This window comes from Corvus cornix, chromosome 1A (genome assembly GCF_000738735.6).
Source record: "Corvus cornix cornix isolate S_Up_H32 chromosome 1A, ASM73873v5, whole genome shotgun sequence".
Taxonomy (NCBI): Eukaryota; Metazoa; Chordata; class Aves; order Passeriformes; family Corvidae; genus Corvus; species Corvus cornix.
Window position 1 is genome coordinate 13,711,994 of NC_047057.1, and position 13,364 is coordinate 13,725,357.

The 13,364-nt window shown below is 42.2% G+C and overlaps 1 protein-coding gene across 5 annotated transcripts; it reads left to right on the forward strand.

Moving 5' to 3' along the window:
- Positions 1 to 584: 584 nt before the first annotated feature.
- On the forward strand, positions 585 to 11,442 carry CBLL1 (Cbl proto-oncogene like 1). Of its 5 annotated transcripts, none has more exons than XM_039571198.1 (6): positions 585 to 657; positions 3,220 to 3,387; positions 3,741 to 3,838; positions 4,083 to 4,166; positions 4,982 to 5,055; positions 5,575 to 6,616. In XM_039571198.1, the coding sequence occupies exons 1-6, from the start codon at positions 645 to 647 to the stop codon at positions 6,614 to 6,616; spliced, it is 1,479 nt and encodes a 492-aa protein (XP_039427132.1). In that variant the 5' UTR covers positions 585 to 644. The 5 variants fall into 5 exon arrangements, with proteins under 5 accessions (XP_039427132.1, XP_039427131.1, XP_019139205.1 ...); XM_039571197.1 differs by having other exon boundaries at positions 606 to 657; positions 3,738 to 3,838; XM_019283660.2 differs by lacking the exon at positions 585 to 657 and adding an exon at positions 1,009 to 1,181.
- Positions 11,443 to 13,364: the final 1,922 nt, after the last annotated feature.

Here is a 13,364-nt window from a genome sequence, read left to right on the forward strand (position 1 = left end):
GCTATAGAAACACTCAGCATCCCACTGAATTACACAGCAATTACAAAATTCTAAATGTAACATTGAATCCTCTCCTGAGCTATTGAGCTCTATTGCTGTGAAGCTTCTGAGTGCTCTGGAGATTCGCTGTTCCATCACTTCTACAGCGTGTCAGGCATCTGCCATTTCCATGCTAAAACTTCAGGCTGACGATCAGCAGCCGAGACCGCGATGCGGCGTCACGTCTTCCCAGTGTGTCTGAAGGCGGCACTGCACAGGCGGCCGGACGGGGCCTCCGTGGCTCCTGAACTGAGACCTCTCTCATGTTTTCACTTCATCCTTCCCCCCCAAAACCAGGATCACGCCTCCCAACCCCAACGAGCCGCGGCTCTGTACCCCGGGGCCGCCGCACTCCCCTCCCGCCGCGGTGTGAGGAGGCCCCACTTCCCGCCCCTCCCCTCCCGCCGCGGGGTGAAGCGGCCCCGCTGCCGCCGTTCCCCTTCCTCCGCGGTGCGAGGCGGCCTCACTCCGCCGCGCCCGAGCCCGAGCCAGACCGGGCCGCTCGGCCGGGGCTCAGCGAGCGCGGCTCCGCTGCCCGCGCCCCGCCCGCGCCCCCGCCGCTTCCGGCCGCGCCCTTCCGCTCCCACAGCGCCCCGCGCCGCATCATGGACCACAATGGTGAGCAGGGGGAGGCCGGGGGCCTGTCTGTGCCCGGTCTGCCGGGCCCGCGCCCGCTGCCGGACGGGGAGCGGCCAAGCGGGGCCAGCGGGCGCGGGGCGGCGCAGGGGCGGCGGCGGCGGGCCCGGCTCGTCCCCCGGGAGCGTCGGCGGGGCTCGGGTGCGTCGCGGGGCCTTCTCCCTCCCCGGGCAGGCGCCGCGGCCCTGGTGTTACCTCCGGCTCGGCGGCGCCTGGCGCTGCCCCGAGGGCGCTCGGCCGGGCTCAGGGGCCGCTGCCGGCGGGACGCCACGTCCCGGGCGGAGCGGCGGCCGCTGACTGCGCCGGCCGGGCCGGGGTGCCCGGGCCCGGCAGCACCGGATGCAGCCTGTGGCGTCCCGGAGGTGGGGGAGAGACGCTCGTTTGACCGCGGCGTTTCCCGGCATCGGTGCCCGTAATGTGTTTCCTGATTCCGTAGCTGTAGCCCGGGAGGAAACTTCCTCGTGTGCTTAAATTTGGTTTCGTTGTTTAAATGTGGTCGTTCACCGGTGAGCGCGCTGGAGTAGCTGTGATCCTTTGCTAGTTAATGCGCTGGCGTAGTGCAGTGAATGAACGTGGGCTTTTTGTTTGGGTGGTTTTGGAGGTTTTTTCCCTTTCCCTTAGAAAAGATTGCGTTATGACTCTATCTGTTTAAAGTATTTGAGCGCTATTTGTGAATTTTAATAAAGCTTGAAATGCAAAAATACAACTTAGGTTGATGAAGGTGACATTTCAGTAGGTTGCATCACCTCTAATTAGAGCTTCTCTAAGTAGTCTTAACAAGTTTGGTATGTTTGTTGTAGTTTTTTCTGGACATAATCCTGCAAGTTATGCTCAGGCAGACTGGAATTTATTATCCTTCTTTGAAACATGAATGACTAATAAACTTGCTAGTTAGGGTTAGTTGAGCAGCTAACTCATGTAAATATTCCTGGCTTGCAAGGCTATAAGGAGGAAAAGCTACAGCACCTATTGGCAGTTCAGCAGACTAAATAATACACAAGTTTTTGATTTTTTAAATTTTAGTTATCCCTGTTTGCAAATGGACTGAGTTGCTGCAGAGACTGTTTGTGGTTTATGGTGCTGTGGTTTTGTGTATTCTGGTAGAAAACAGAATTTCCCAACATGTGGAAAACAGACAGCTTTACCTTTGATGTGTTGGTCCAGCACTTCCTGGGGAAGCCTGGTGACATAGTTGAGTGTTTGCAGGTTCATCTGGACAGCCAAAGGAAATAACAAATGACCAGAAGTAAAAGCAAGCTTTATTGCTTTTGCCTTTTTGCACATTGCCTTTTAGAGTGAAACTGTCAACCACAGTGCTAAGAAGAGTTTGATCTATCTGAGGAAATAGAGGGCTTTAGATTTGGAGGTACAGGACTGTCAGAGCACAGTCCCAGTTTGAAACCGACACATTTCCTAGCTTTGGTGGTAGGTGCTGTAAAACTGAGAGCAATCCCATTTTTTCTTGTTTTTCTTTTTACTTGTTGCATTGTGTGTGGTGGTTATAGACTTTAAGGGACAGTAGTTGGTGAGGCATTGTGCATAACTACACTAATGGGCCTTAATTTCAGTGTCTAGGTGCTCCTGTGCTGCAATCCTTTGGGGCCTTGGCAGTCGTTCCAGGGCTGGAGTGTCGTAACTGCTCGGGGCTCACCCCTTCCAGGCTGAGCATGCCCTGCTTTGAAACACCTGTCAGAATGGCATTTTCAGTTAAAATCCAAGTGAGCTGGGAAGATCTGTGAAGGACATAACTTCATTTTTGTACGAATGAGATGCTGTGTGGTGGTTTCAGATAAACTTGCTGGAGGCTGAGGGAGTTACACCTCCCTTCATTGGTGAAGGATGAACCTTCATTGGTGTTGCTTGTTGCATTACCTGGTCTGGGTTATCTCTTGAAGCCTATATCTGCTGATGCATGTGTCAGGCTATTTCTTGCTTTGTTCACCCTGGTACTTAGATTTAAATCTGGTTAAGGAGAGTTCTGTATGTAGCTGGAAACAATAATTTTCAGTTTAGGAAGGATACAGCTACATATTCCTAAGTACCAATATTTTTGTGATACTTTATTATAAACTTCTAAGTAATACGCCAAGATGTTGAGTTTATATATAAGCTAGTTTCCTTCCTACTTTAATAAACAATATACATAAATTGTAAAAATTATATTTTCACATAAGAAATTCTGTGTAGTCAAGGTTGTACAAAGAATTGACTCTTCAGTGCTCTTCACACTGTGAGAAGAGCTATATGATTAATGTTTCTGTTGTGAAGAAATAAGTGACTAACTAAGTTATTTAAATAGCTTTATTTTTAAAGTATATTTCCTAAAATCATGGCTGTTCCCAATACAGTTTTGTGACTTGACTTCTGGAATAAATTGTATGTGAAGACACCTATTTTCTAGTGATTAAATTTTGATATGTTGTATGAGTCTTAAGCAGGCTTTAAAAATTATTTTTCATAAAACATTTCTGTTAATATTTAGCCTCTTTAGAGACTATTAGATAAATGAAAAATTAGATAATTTTAAAAAATTTTCTTTCACAGACAATGATTTGCAAGGAACAAATAGTTCAGGATCATTGGGTGGTCTTGATGTCCGTAGAAGAATCCCTATAAAGCTTATTTCAAAACAGACCAATAAAACCAAACCTGCACCTCGAACTCCAAGAAATATGAACAGGATGCCTTCGAAGACACAAGCTGGTGATGAAGGTAAATTAATATAAATTCCCTGTAGTAGGGAATTGTATTATTCTGCAGCATTGTTCGAGACTTTATTCAGTCTTAGAGACTTAAGGGTCCAGGGTTCTGTCCAAATGCAAAACAAGTTCCAAATCTCCAAGTACTGCTGCACTGTAGGGCTTCAGTAGTGCCCATTTCCAAAACAGGCTGTCTTGCTATTTTGGCTCTACCTTCTGTAGAATGGGCTCAGCAGATTGGAAGTGCTGTGGCATTATTTGATGATTTCAGTGTAAATGACCCAAGCTCTTAATAGCAGCTGGTGTCAATTATGAAAGTGTTGTGGTTGGCTTGTGTCTTTCTTCTCTTTCTCCTTTCCACAGAAGAATTTGATTATAACAAAGAGGAGCGATACGAATGTAAAGGAGGTGAAATGTTTGCCAATCAAAGGAGATTTCCTGGACCCATCTTTTGGGACTATAAGGTAAGTAATGGGTCTTTACCTGTGTTTCATAGCAAGCTGTAGGTAGTCATGATAGATACTTTGTCAATTAAAAGTTTCTCAGTTATTTTTGCCTGACTGAAAATACGTCCTCTGCTTTCTTCTGTTTGTGGTCTTGTTTCCTTTTCAACTAATTCAGAAATAATGGGTATGTTGATGATAACTGAAGTGAGAAGCTTTAGTGATGTTGGGGTTTGTTTTCTCACCCCCTTCTCTGTCCTACCAGATAAACTTGCTGGGGGAAAAGGATGATACACCAGTCCATTTCTGTGATAAGTGTGGATTGCCCATCAAAATGTATGGACGCATGGTGAGTGAAATTACCAGTGGAAGATGCAGCCATGGTTCCCCTTTAGGTAAAATTAGGTTTTACTGTGTCTGTATGAGGCTTTTAGAGGTTACTGATTTCAACAGGCATCTGAATAAACAGCAGAATAGTACCAGGATGGAACTGGAGGCCTTCACTGCTCAAGTTTTTTTGTTCCTTCTGTCTGGCTGATTTTGCTTTACCCCCTGATTTAATCAAGTAAGTCTGAAAATGTTAAAGAAAACCCAACAGAACACTGTCACAAAGGAAAAAACCTTCAACTTCTGGGGTTTTGACCTTATACCACTTAGATTTCAAAATAAGCTTTTTTTCTCAATTGAAGATTTGCAGTGAAGTTAGAAGACACTGTTCACTTTAATGTACCTTTAAAAATCCCTGAGATTAATTTAGACTTCTAAGTGTGATGTAACAGGCTTCAGCATGTGACTTACTGACAGTTAATGCTTTTAAAACTTTCCTTCCTGGCCAGCAAGACAAGTGTAATCAGATCGCATATGCAGCTTCTGTGAATGTTCAGTATTGGTATTAGTGCAAGACTCAAACTTCTGCAAGTGTTTTTTAGCAACACTTAACCCCAAACAGTACTACTCCAAAAAACTCAAACTCAGCATAAACTGTTCTAGAAGGTTTCTGTGCAAAGATGCTGTAAATTGTTAACCATTGCTATGCTTGTTCACCTCATAGGTAACTTAGTTACTGTAATTATTATAAGCTGTGCACTGGAGGGAGGAGCTGTATCCTGCAGGATGACATAGATATTTATACACGATGTCTTAACAGCAATTTTTTATCTCTAGATACCTTGCAAACATGTTTTCTGCTATGACTGTGCTATACTACACGAGAAAAAGGGAGACAAGATGTGTCCAGGGTAAGTTATTTCAAGATTTGTTTTTCAAGGAAATGTAAGAAAGTAACTTAAGTGTCTTCTTTCAGATACTGAAATCAACATAGCTCTTACTTTGTACATTTAGCAGAGGCAGTACTCTGTCCTTTCTAGTTCCTCTTCCTTATTTTGGGATTGTAAGAGATCAGTGTTTACTTTGTTGGTTTTGGGTAGGTAACCTGTTATTGCTCTAATTTGAAAAGGAGTAAACAGCAGTTTAATTTACTTAGTGAGAATGACCCGTGTGAGACCCATTAAGTCTTAATGCATTTGTGTGAGAGAGAGATGCTACTTAGAAAATTCTACCTCATGAAATTTTGATGTTCTTTCATAGTTATATTTGGAGATTTAAAAACTAGGTAAACTTCAAAATCAGTGAAAAGTTTCTTTCATTCCTGCAGTGGGGCAAAATTGTCAGTTCTAATTTGGCTAATTATGTTACAAGGAAAAATGTATGTTGAGCTCTCTGTGATGACAATAAATCAATATTCTCTTTTGATGTAGCTGTAACGAACCTGTGCAGCGAATTGAGCAGTGTGTACGAGGGTCTCTCTTCATGTGTAGCATTGTTCAAGGATGCAAGAGAACTTACCTGTCACAGAGGGACTTACAAGCTCACATCAACCACCGTCACATGAGAGCTGGGAAGCCTGTTACTCGTCCTCCCATTGAACCCGTACATCCTCCTATTGCCCCACCGCCGGCTGAAATTCCCGAGCGTTTCATAATGCCCCCTGAGAAACATCACCTGAGCCACATTCCGCCGAAGCAGCACATCATGATGCCACCGCCTCCTTTGCAGCATGTGCCACACGAGCACTACAACCAGCCCCACGAGGATATCCGTGCTCCTCCCGCAGAGATGTCCATGGCTCCGCCGCCACCCCGCCCAGTCAGCCAGGACACCTTCCGCATCTCAACGAGAAAACACAGCAACTTAATAACTGTCCCCATTCAGGATGACTCCAATTCAGGTGCTCGAGAGCCGCCTCCACCAGCACCCGCACCTGCTCACCATCATCCTGAATACCAGGGTCAGCCAGTGGTGTCACACCCTCATCACATTATGCCTCCCCAGCAGCACTATGCGCCGCCCCCGCCGCCGCCCCCGCCCATCAGCCACCCTCTGCAGCACCCTCCACAGGCGGCAGGCACCCCTCACATGGTGTACAGCCAGGCTCCTCCGCCACCAATGACCTCTGCCCCTCCGCCCATAACCCCGCCGCCCGGACACATCATTGCCCAGATGCCACCCTACATGAACCATCCTCCTCCGGGACCTCCCCCTCCTCAGCATGGAGGCCCACCTGTAAATGTAAATGCACCCCCTCCCCATCACTATAATCCCAACTCTTTGCCACAGTTCAGTGAAGATCAAGGAACTCTTAGTCCCCCTTTCACACAGCCTGGGGGAATGAGTCCAGGGATATGGCCAGCTCCAAGGGGGCCGCCTCCACCTCCAAGGATGCAAGGGCCTCCTGCTCAGGCCCCCCTTCCTGGACCACATCACCCTGATCAAGCCAGATACAGACCCTATTACCAATGATACAAGCAACTATATGAATAGAGAATGCCATGAAGAGAATAAAACTAAATACAGAAGCCTTTTAATTAATTGTTTTGGGGTTATTTTGTTGTGGTTTTTTAAAAATACTGTCATTTTGACTGTAAGACATTTTGAGGTTTGAATCTTAAATGACTTTTAAGCCTTGACCGTAGGACTCTTAACTTCAAATACTCTGTAGTGCTAAAATAAGTGGCTTAGTAGACCACAGTTGCATTTTAACAGAACTGTCGCTAGTGTGGCTAAATTGTCCTAAGATGATCACTTGTAATATTATTTCCTGGAGAAGATGAACACGTGTTGTACCATTCTGAATATTGTTTTTGTTAAATCCAGTGTTTTTGTTAACCTGTGTACGATAATTAAATTGAAATATGGTTGTAAATGTGGTGAGTTTTTATATGAAGTTAACGTACACATAGTTCTGGGACACCATTTCAACACTAATTCCTTCCAAATGGCAATGTAGTGAAATATTAAAGGAACTTTAATATTTCTCCTACTGCCATTTACCATTACTCATAATGATTTCAGGCTGTAATGAATTCTTGGCACTAGAAATCAGACATGCAGAATTCTGCATTTACCACATTCCAGCTTTTCTGGTTTTTTCTTTATGTAGCAAGATGAATCTATCAAAGATACAGCTTTAGGCATGACATGAAACCATGTATTGTGGGTTTTTTTGTTTGGGATTTTGGAGTTTGTTTTAAAGCTAGTTTTGATTCAGAAGGTTCTGTTTACATGTTAGCTACTCACTGGAGTTGAATTCAAACTACTGTGTTTACCTATGGCTGTGTTTGTGTGGAACTGGCTGTGAACTGGCTTGCCATGTCTGTGAAGAGCAGCTTCTTTTAGGTAGGGAAGTCATGTTTGCCTCTCTCACTTTATATAATGTGTACAGTAGGAAAACTTCCCATTTGCATAATATGAAAGAAGTGGTCTGAAATCCCATGTGTAGTTAAAAAAAATAAAAGGCTACACTATTTATCTGTTTTGATTTTGTGATACAGGTTTAATTGAAAAAACAGTTATTAGGTGTTTTGCTTTTCTCAAAAAGTAGCAATGTAAGCAGGCTTTTAGGTCTGTTTTTGTCCAAAATTTATGTTTTAGATGAATACTTTTAAAGAGGAAACATAATATAAAATGAGAAGGTTCCTTTTTAGTGTAGCTGGTAGCAGAAGCAGGCACTAACAAGACAGTACTATCTGTTGGTTGGAGTCCTTATCTTTGCATTTCTGATCAGTATTTGCACTGAACCATGGCTTTTCCAAATGCCACATTTCTGACAGTGGTGCTTTTAGATTAAGTCCTTTGGGTTTATTCTAAAGTTTGTAGTTTCCTACTGTTCTCAAATAATCTGAGCCATCTTAAAGCCTCAGTGTTACTTTTTATTTTGTAAACTTTCTTTTCTGGAATCAAAAGTGTTAAATTTATGAAAGAGCTGTGGCAGTACAACATTCCAAATTTTGTATTTTTATGTCTAAACTTCGTATTTTTAATTGATCAAGGGCTCTTTAGATTACTCTGTTCTTGACTGCCACTGATTTCCTTGTGACCACAGCCAAATCTTTTAGATTGCCTTTCGAGTAAATCCTTCTGTAGAGATGGGATACAAATAAATTCTGGGGTATACAAATGACCAGTAAGTGTCAACTGCTTGAAAATCTGCTTAGCTGTAACATACTTCTTTCTAAGAGAGAGTTAATTGGTTTGGTTGCTCTGAAAACTAAGTAATTTTAAATAAAATACAGTGGTGAAGAAAAAGAGGCTGATGGTGATAGTGTGCTATGAAATGGGTTGGTTGAAAATTTACTGTTTCTATACATTTGAAGACAAAAATGGCTCTGCCAGCATTCTTTTCTTTCAGTAACTAACAAACACAGGAGGAACTTTCGAGGACCTCTTCTGTCACTGTGAAGCTGACTGGGAGGAGGCACATTTACGTTACAGCACATGACTTCATCTGGGAGGAAATCTGCATGTCTGATTCTTGTCCTTTGCCAGCCAGGCTCAGCCCGACACTCCTGTGTTACAGGGACTCTCTGAGGGCTCCAGGTGCCGGCTCGCTGTGCTCGGACACGCGCGGCTTCCCGAGGAAGGGCCGAGCACCCACTTCAGCAGGGCTCTGTGTTCGGGAAAATGGGACATTCTGCAATGAGCCGCTACCTGTCAGTCACAGGTGATGAGGAAATGAGGCAACTCTTTCCATCATGCTGGGTTTTTGAAGTAAGTCGGATTGCAAACTTCTGTTACGTATTCTCCTGTCTCTTGACCCAGATGAAGAGTTCAAAATATTTTTGGGTTCAAAGCCATTCTTGAAGTTACTGATAAAGTGCTTTTCTGAAAATGCTGAGGCAGTTGAATTGATTAAGGGAAAACAGAAGTTTTTGCTCTATCAAGAAGCACAAAAGATGAATGTATCTGTAACATTGTCACTGAAGATAATGTGAGAATTTTTTTCTCTGTATTTGAAACAGAGGTGACATATGTCACATGGACAATGATGTATTACCCAAAAAATCAGTAGGATCCCCTGAGTTGTTTAGTGACCATGGTCCAAAAGTCTGTGATGGAGAACTTAACCAAAAAGTCATCCTATGCAGGCAGAACTCGGACTTGAGTCAAATTTCTGTGTCCTCTTGTAAGAGGAAGACCTAAATATATTTTTTTAATTATTAAATCTGGAGTATACTTGTGTAACTGAGGGCACTGTTGATGTTTTCATATATACAAAGTTTAAAAATGCTTCCATTGGTTGAGACCCTGTGTTGACTGTCTTTTTAATTTGTTTATGCATTTGATGTGTGTTTTAGAGTGGTTTTTTTCCTTGGTTTGTTGGTTGGGTTGTTGTTTTTTTTTTAAATACCTGGTCATTTTACTGAGAGGTTACAAAATTCATATGTTGTATTTAATTGTGTAATTGACAGTGTTAGAAATGGTGAGATGTACTTGTGATTTCTTTAGATTCCTTCTGAACTCTTACTGTAAAGACAAACATTTGAATTGAATTAATTACTTTTATTTTGAATAAATACCCTTGTCTGTGGCAGTGATCTCCTTCCTGAGGCATTGCCAAGGAGATCTCAGACATGGAAGAGAACTGACATTTAAATTTGACAGCCATTGTAGGTTCCTCTAACAATGTCACATAAGCAACAAAAAAGAGTTTGATGATGGTTTGTGTTCACCATGGAATGAATGAAAGGACACCAGCAGATGGCCTGAAAACATCTGTGTTTTAGATGTTTGTCTCCTTACACTTTATCCTTGATACTGTCTCTGACTTTGCTTAAAGGGTTGCCTGCAGCCATGCATACTTTATAACCAGGGGACCAATTGTGTGAACTATACTTTCTGTTTTCAGTGGGGTTTTTTTAATGCTATTAACGTAAAGACTGGTTACTTACATGTGATAAGTGATATTTTTCATGCCTTTTATAAAAGAAAAATTAAAAATGTGAATTATTTTTTCAAAATCTGGTCCAAGAAAATTATAAAACCTTACTGGATGGATTTTCCACTTCTTTTCAGTTCCTGCTCTCAAAGACTGTCAAAAGCTGTTAAAAACTGAAGTGGAAGTAACTCCACTATTACCTAACTCCAGAATTTGCACACATAGCAAGGCAGAAAAACTCTCTTCCCCTTAGGTGAAAGTCAGATGTTCTCAAAAACTCATTGTGCAATTTACACGCTTTCCCTGTGGATCAAGTCTGAACACACCTCTCTCCTCTTAAACTGTTTTCTGCTCTGTAAAACTTGTCTGATTTTGAGGTGTTTCTCCATTGCTGGGCTGCTGACAGAAGACGGCACAAGTTCACAGCAGAAGGCCCTGTCAAGCCTGGGGAACTGGAGGAGCACAGTGGATTGGAGCTGCAGTGGAATATTGAATGTATGGGAAATAAATTTGAACTTTTCCTCTTCATATATATCTGACACAGTCCAATGCAGCAGAAAAATGTGCAAGGTTTGGATTAATTTTCATCCTGATTACACATCTAAAGTAAATAGCAGTACTATACAAGTTGTATTTCCCTTTGTATTTATGTTTTTATGGTGTTAAAAGCAATTCTTAGCAATTCATAAATCATCTTAATACAGTAATTGTGCCTTTGCAATTGTGAGCTTTTGCACTGTATTCAGGTATATTACACTAGTGATCCATACTGACCAGTTTGTAAACTGAACTGGCTGCATTTGTTTGGGCAGTGTGAATGAAAATAATGGAGTTTAAATTCCCTTTAATCTTGACTTAGCCATAAGACACCAGTTTTAGCTTTTCCTACTCTGAATGGGATCTTCTTATTCTCTTACGTATGAGGCCTTAATCTGTTGTTGTATTTTCTTCTCTTTTTAAAACTCATTTTCATTGTAGATTCAGTTCATGAGTGTAAGAGATTAAAATATTAAAAAAATGCAGCATCCAGAAACGTGAGGTGGAATAGCAGCAGAAAGCTGGAAAATCACCTCAGTCATTACGAAACTTTAGTGAGTAATTTTGATAATACAATTCAAGTGATGCTCGAGTGCCACTAGGACTCATTGTAATACACTTCTGGTAATGGGAAGAGTAATGTCTGCAAGTGCACAGGAAGGTTTCCAGTTTTGTGTAGTAATGTTTCACAAAAGTACTTCAGCATAACTTCTTGAAAAAACCAAACAAATGAGTAACTCTAAATAGATGTGAATATGTGTCAGTCGTCAAGAGGTTTTTCAGTTTTATTTGTGAAAACCAATGCTTGAATGCACCTCCAAGACAATTTATGGTGAATTATTTCCTCCACTAAATAAAATCACGTAAGTGCTGATGATTGTTCCTCAACTTGTTCTTTGCCATTTCTGGCTCAGGTAAACTTTCAGGCATCTTAGGAGGCAGAAGGGAGCAGATGCATAAAGACTGAGAAAATAAATTCTCCACATTCAGCATGGGGGTGAGGAATAGAGAACTGTGAGTAGCATTTCAGTAAAGTGCTTAAGGATACTTCTGTCTTAATAAGAGCTCTGTTTGAAATGGAAAAAAATACAGATTTGCATGTTATAATCCTCTCTCCATTGGGCCTAAGACCTTGAATAAACACTTTTTAATTTTTTGTTTCTATATTTCACACTGCACCACAAAGTGGTAACCAGGCTTGAGCATCACTGGCTCTGTGGCTTCTCCATTTTCCATCCCTCTTGCTGGCTGGAAAATGTCTGTTATTTAGTTACAAAGCATCTGCACTGTGCTGAAGAGAGGCTCAGGATATGTGACAAGGAATTAACATGATGCCTGTCAGCTCTCCATAAAGCAGGTAGGGAATTTGCCTTTTTGCTTAATTCCTGAGTAAAATACTAAAAAGCCCTTTATGGTAGTGCTCTAACCAAGTAGCAACAGCACCCAATGCAGGATGTTTAGAAACCTAAATAGCCAGGTTTCTGAAGGTCCCTGTCTCAAAATAAAGCAGTAAATCTGCATCACCACCTCATGCAGATTATAACACAAGATGTTTGTGTTATAATCTGCACGAGGGTAAACTGCCCAGAAAAATGTTAATACTGGAATAATGGAGAGTTGCAGAAATAACCAGTACCTGAAGGGAATATCTCATAAAGCTGGTGTCAACACTGACAAATGAGGAGTAGGGTGATTTAAGAGCATGGCAAGTAACTGGTAGGGACATGTGACATGGGAGTGTCAAGCTCTCTGGCCAAGGCTGTCTATGTACCATGTCAATTTAAGAAATGGTGAATAGTTTTGGAAGGGGGATTTATCCTCTGTGACACTGTGCTGTGTCGAAGAGTCATTAGTATCGAAATTAATTGTTCTGAAGCCTGTCAACAAATCCCATATGGTTTTGAAGTGCAGTATGTGGTATACCACTACATACTGTACTTCATATATTGCTTTTGATAGGAACGTTTGGCTGGGTCTGTGTAGGTGCATATGAGCACAGGACTGAAAAGAACAGCTTGAGTTAGTTCAGATTACACTGGTATGATGTGGTATAATGATTTCCATAAACATGTTCAAGTCTCATCTTAAAAGTAGTTTAGTTTTTTGCTCCTTTTGTTCTAGCTGGAAAGGATCTCACCATTGTAAAAATGAGGAACCATCTTCTAATATCTTGTTCATGTTTAAGTTTGGCCAGTTCATTTTTTTGCCCCTTATAGGACAATATTATTTTTTTTTTATCTTGCATAACTTTTCCTCTCTCCTCAGTTAAATCCGTGTATGTATTTCTCTTTTTGCCAGTCCTTAGACACAGGCTCTCCATTTTACAAAGATCCTCATAGCAATTTTCTTCATTAACATTTGATTTCATCTTTCTTGAACTGGAGAGCTCAGTCCTGAAGTTCAGAGTGTTTTGAGTGTAATTTCCCCTCTGCATTGCACAGTAGCATTAGTATCACAGAATCACAGAATATGCTGAGTTGGAAGAGACCCACAAGGATTGTGAAGTCCAACTCCTTGCCCTGCACAGCACCATCCCTGAAAGTCACCCCATGTGCTCAAGAGCATTGTCCAAACGCTTCTTGAACTCTGTCAGGCTGGTGCTGTGACCGCTGCCCTGGGGAGCTGTTCCAGTGCCCAACCACCCTCTGGGGGAAGAACCTTTTTCTAATATCCAACATAAACCTCCCCTGACACAGCTTCAGGCCATTCCCTTGGGTCCTGTCACTGGTCACCACAGAGAAGAGATTGGTTCCTGCCCCTGCTCTTCCCCTCATAAGGAAGTTGTAACTGCAATGA

What these genes read in the sequence shown, in the direction of transcription:
- CBLL1 (XM_019283659.2), top strand. An exon ending in GACACAAGCTGGTGATGAAG is followed by an intron (nt 3,388 to 3,737) that starts GTAAATTAATAT and finishes TCCTTTCCACAG; the next exon opens with AAGAATTTGATTATAACAAA. An exon ending in CCATCTTTTGGGACTATAAG is followed by an intron (nt 3,839 to 4,082) that starts GTAAGTAATGGG and finishes CTGTCCTACCAG; the next exon opens with ATAAACTTGCTGGGGGAAAA.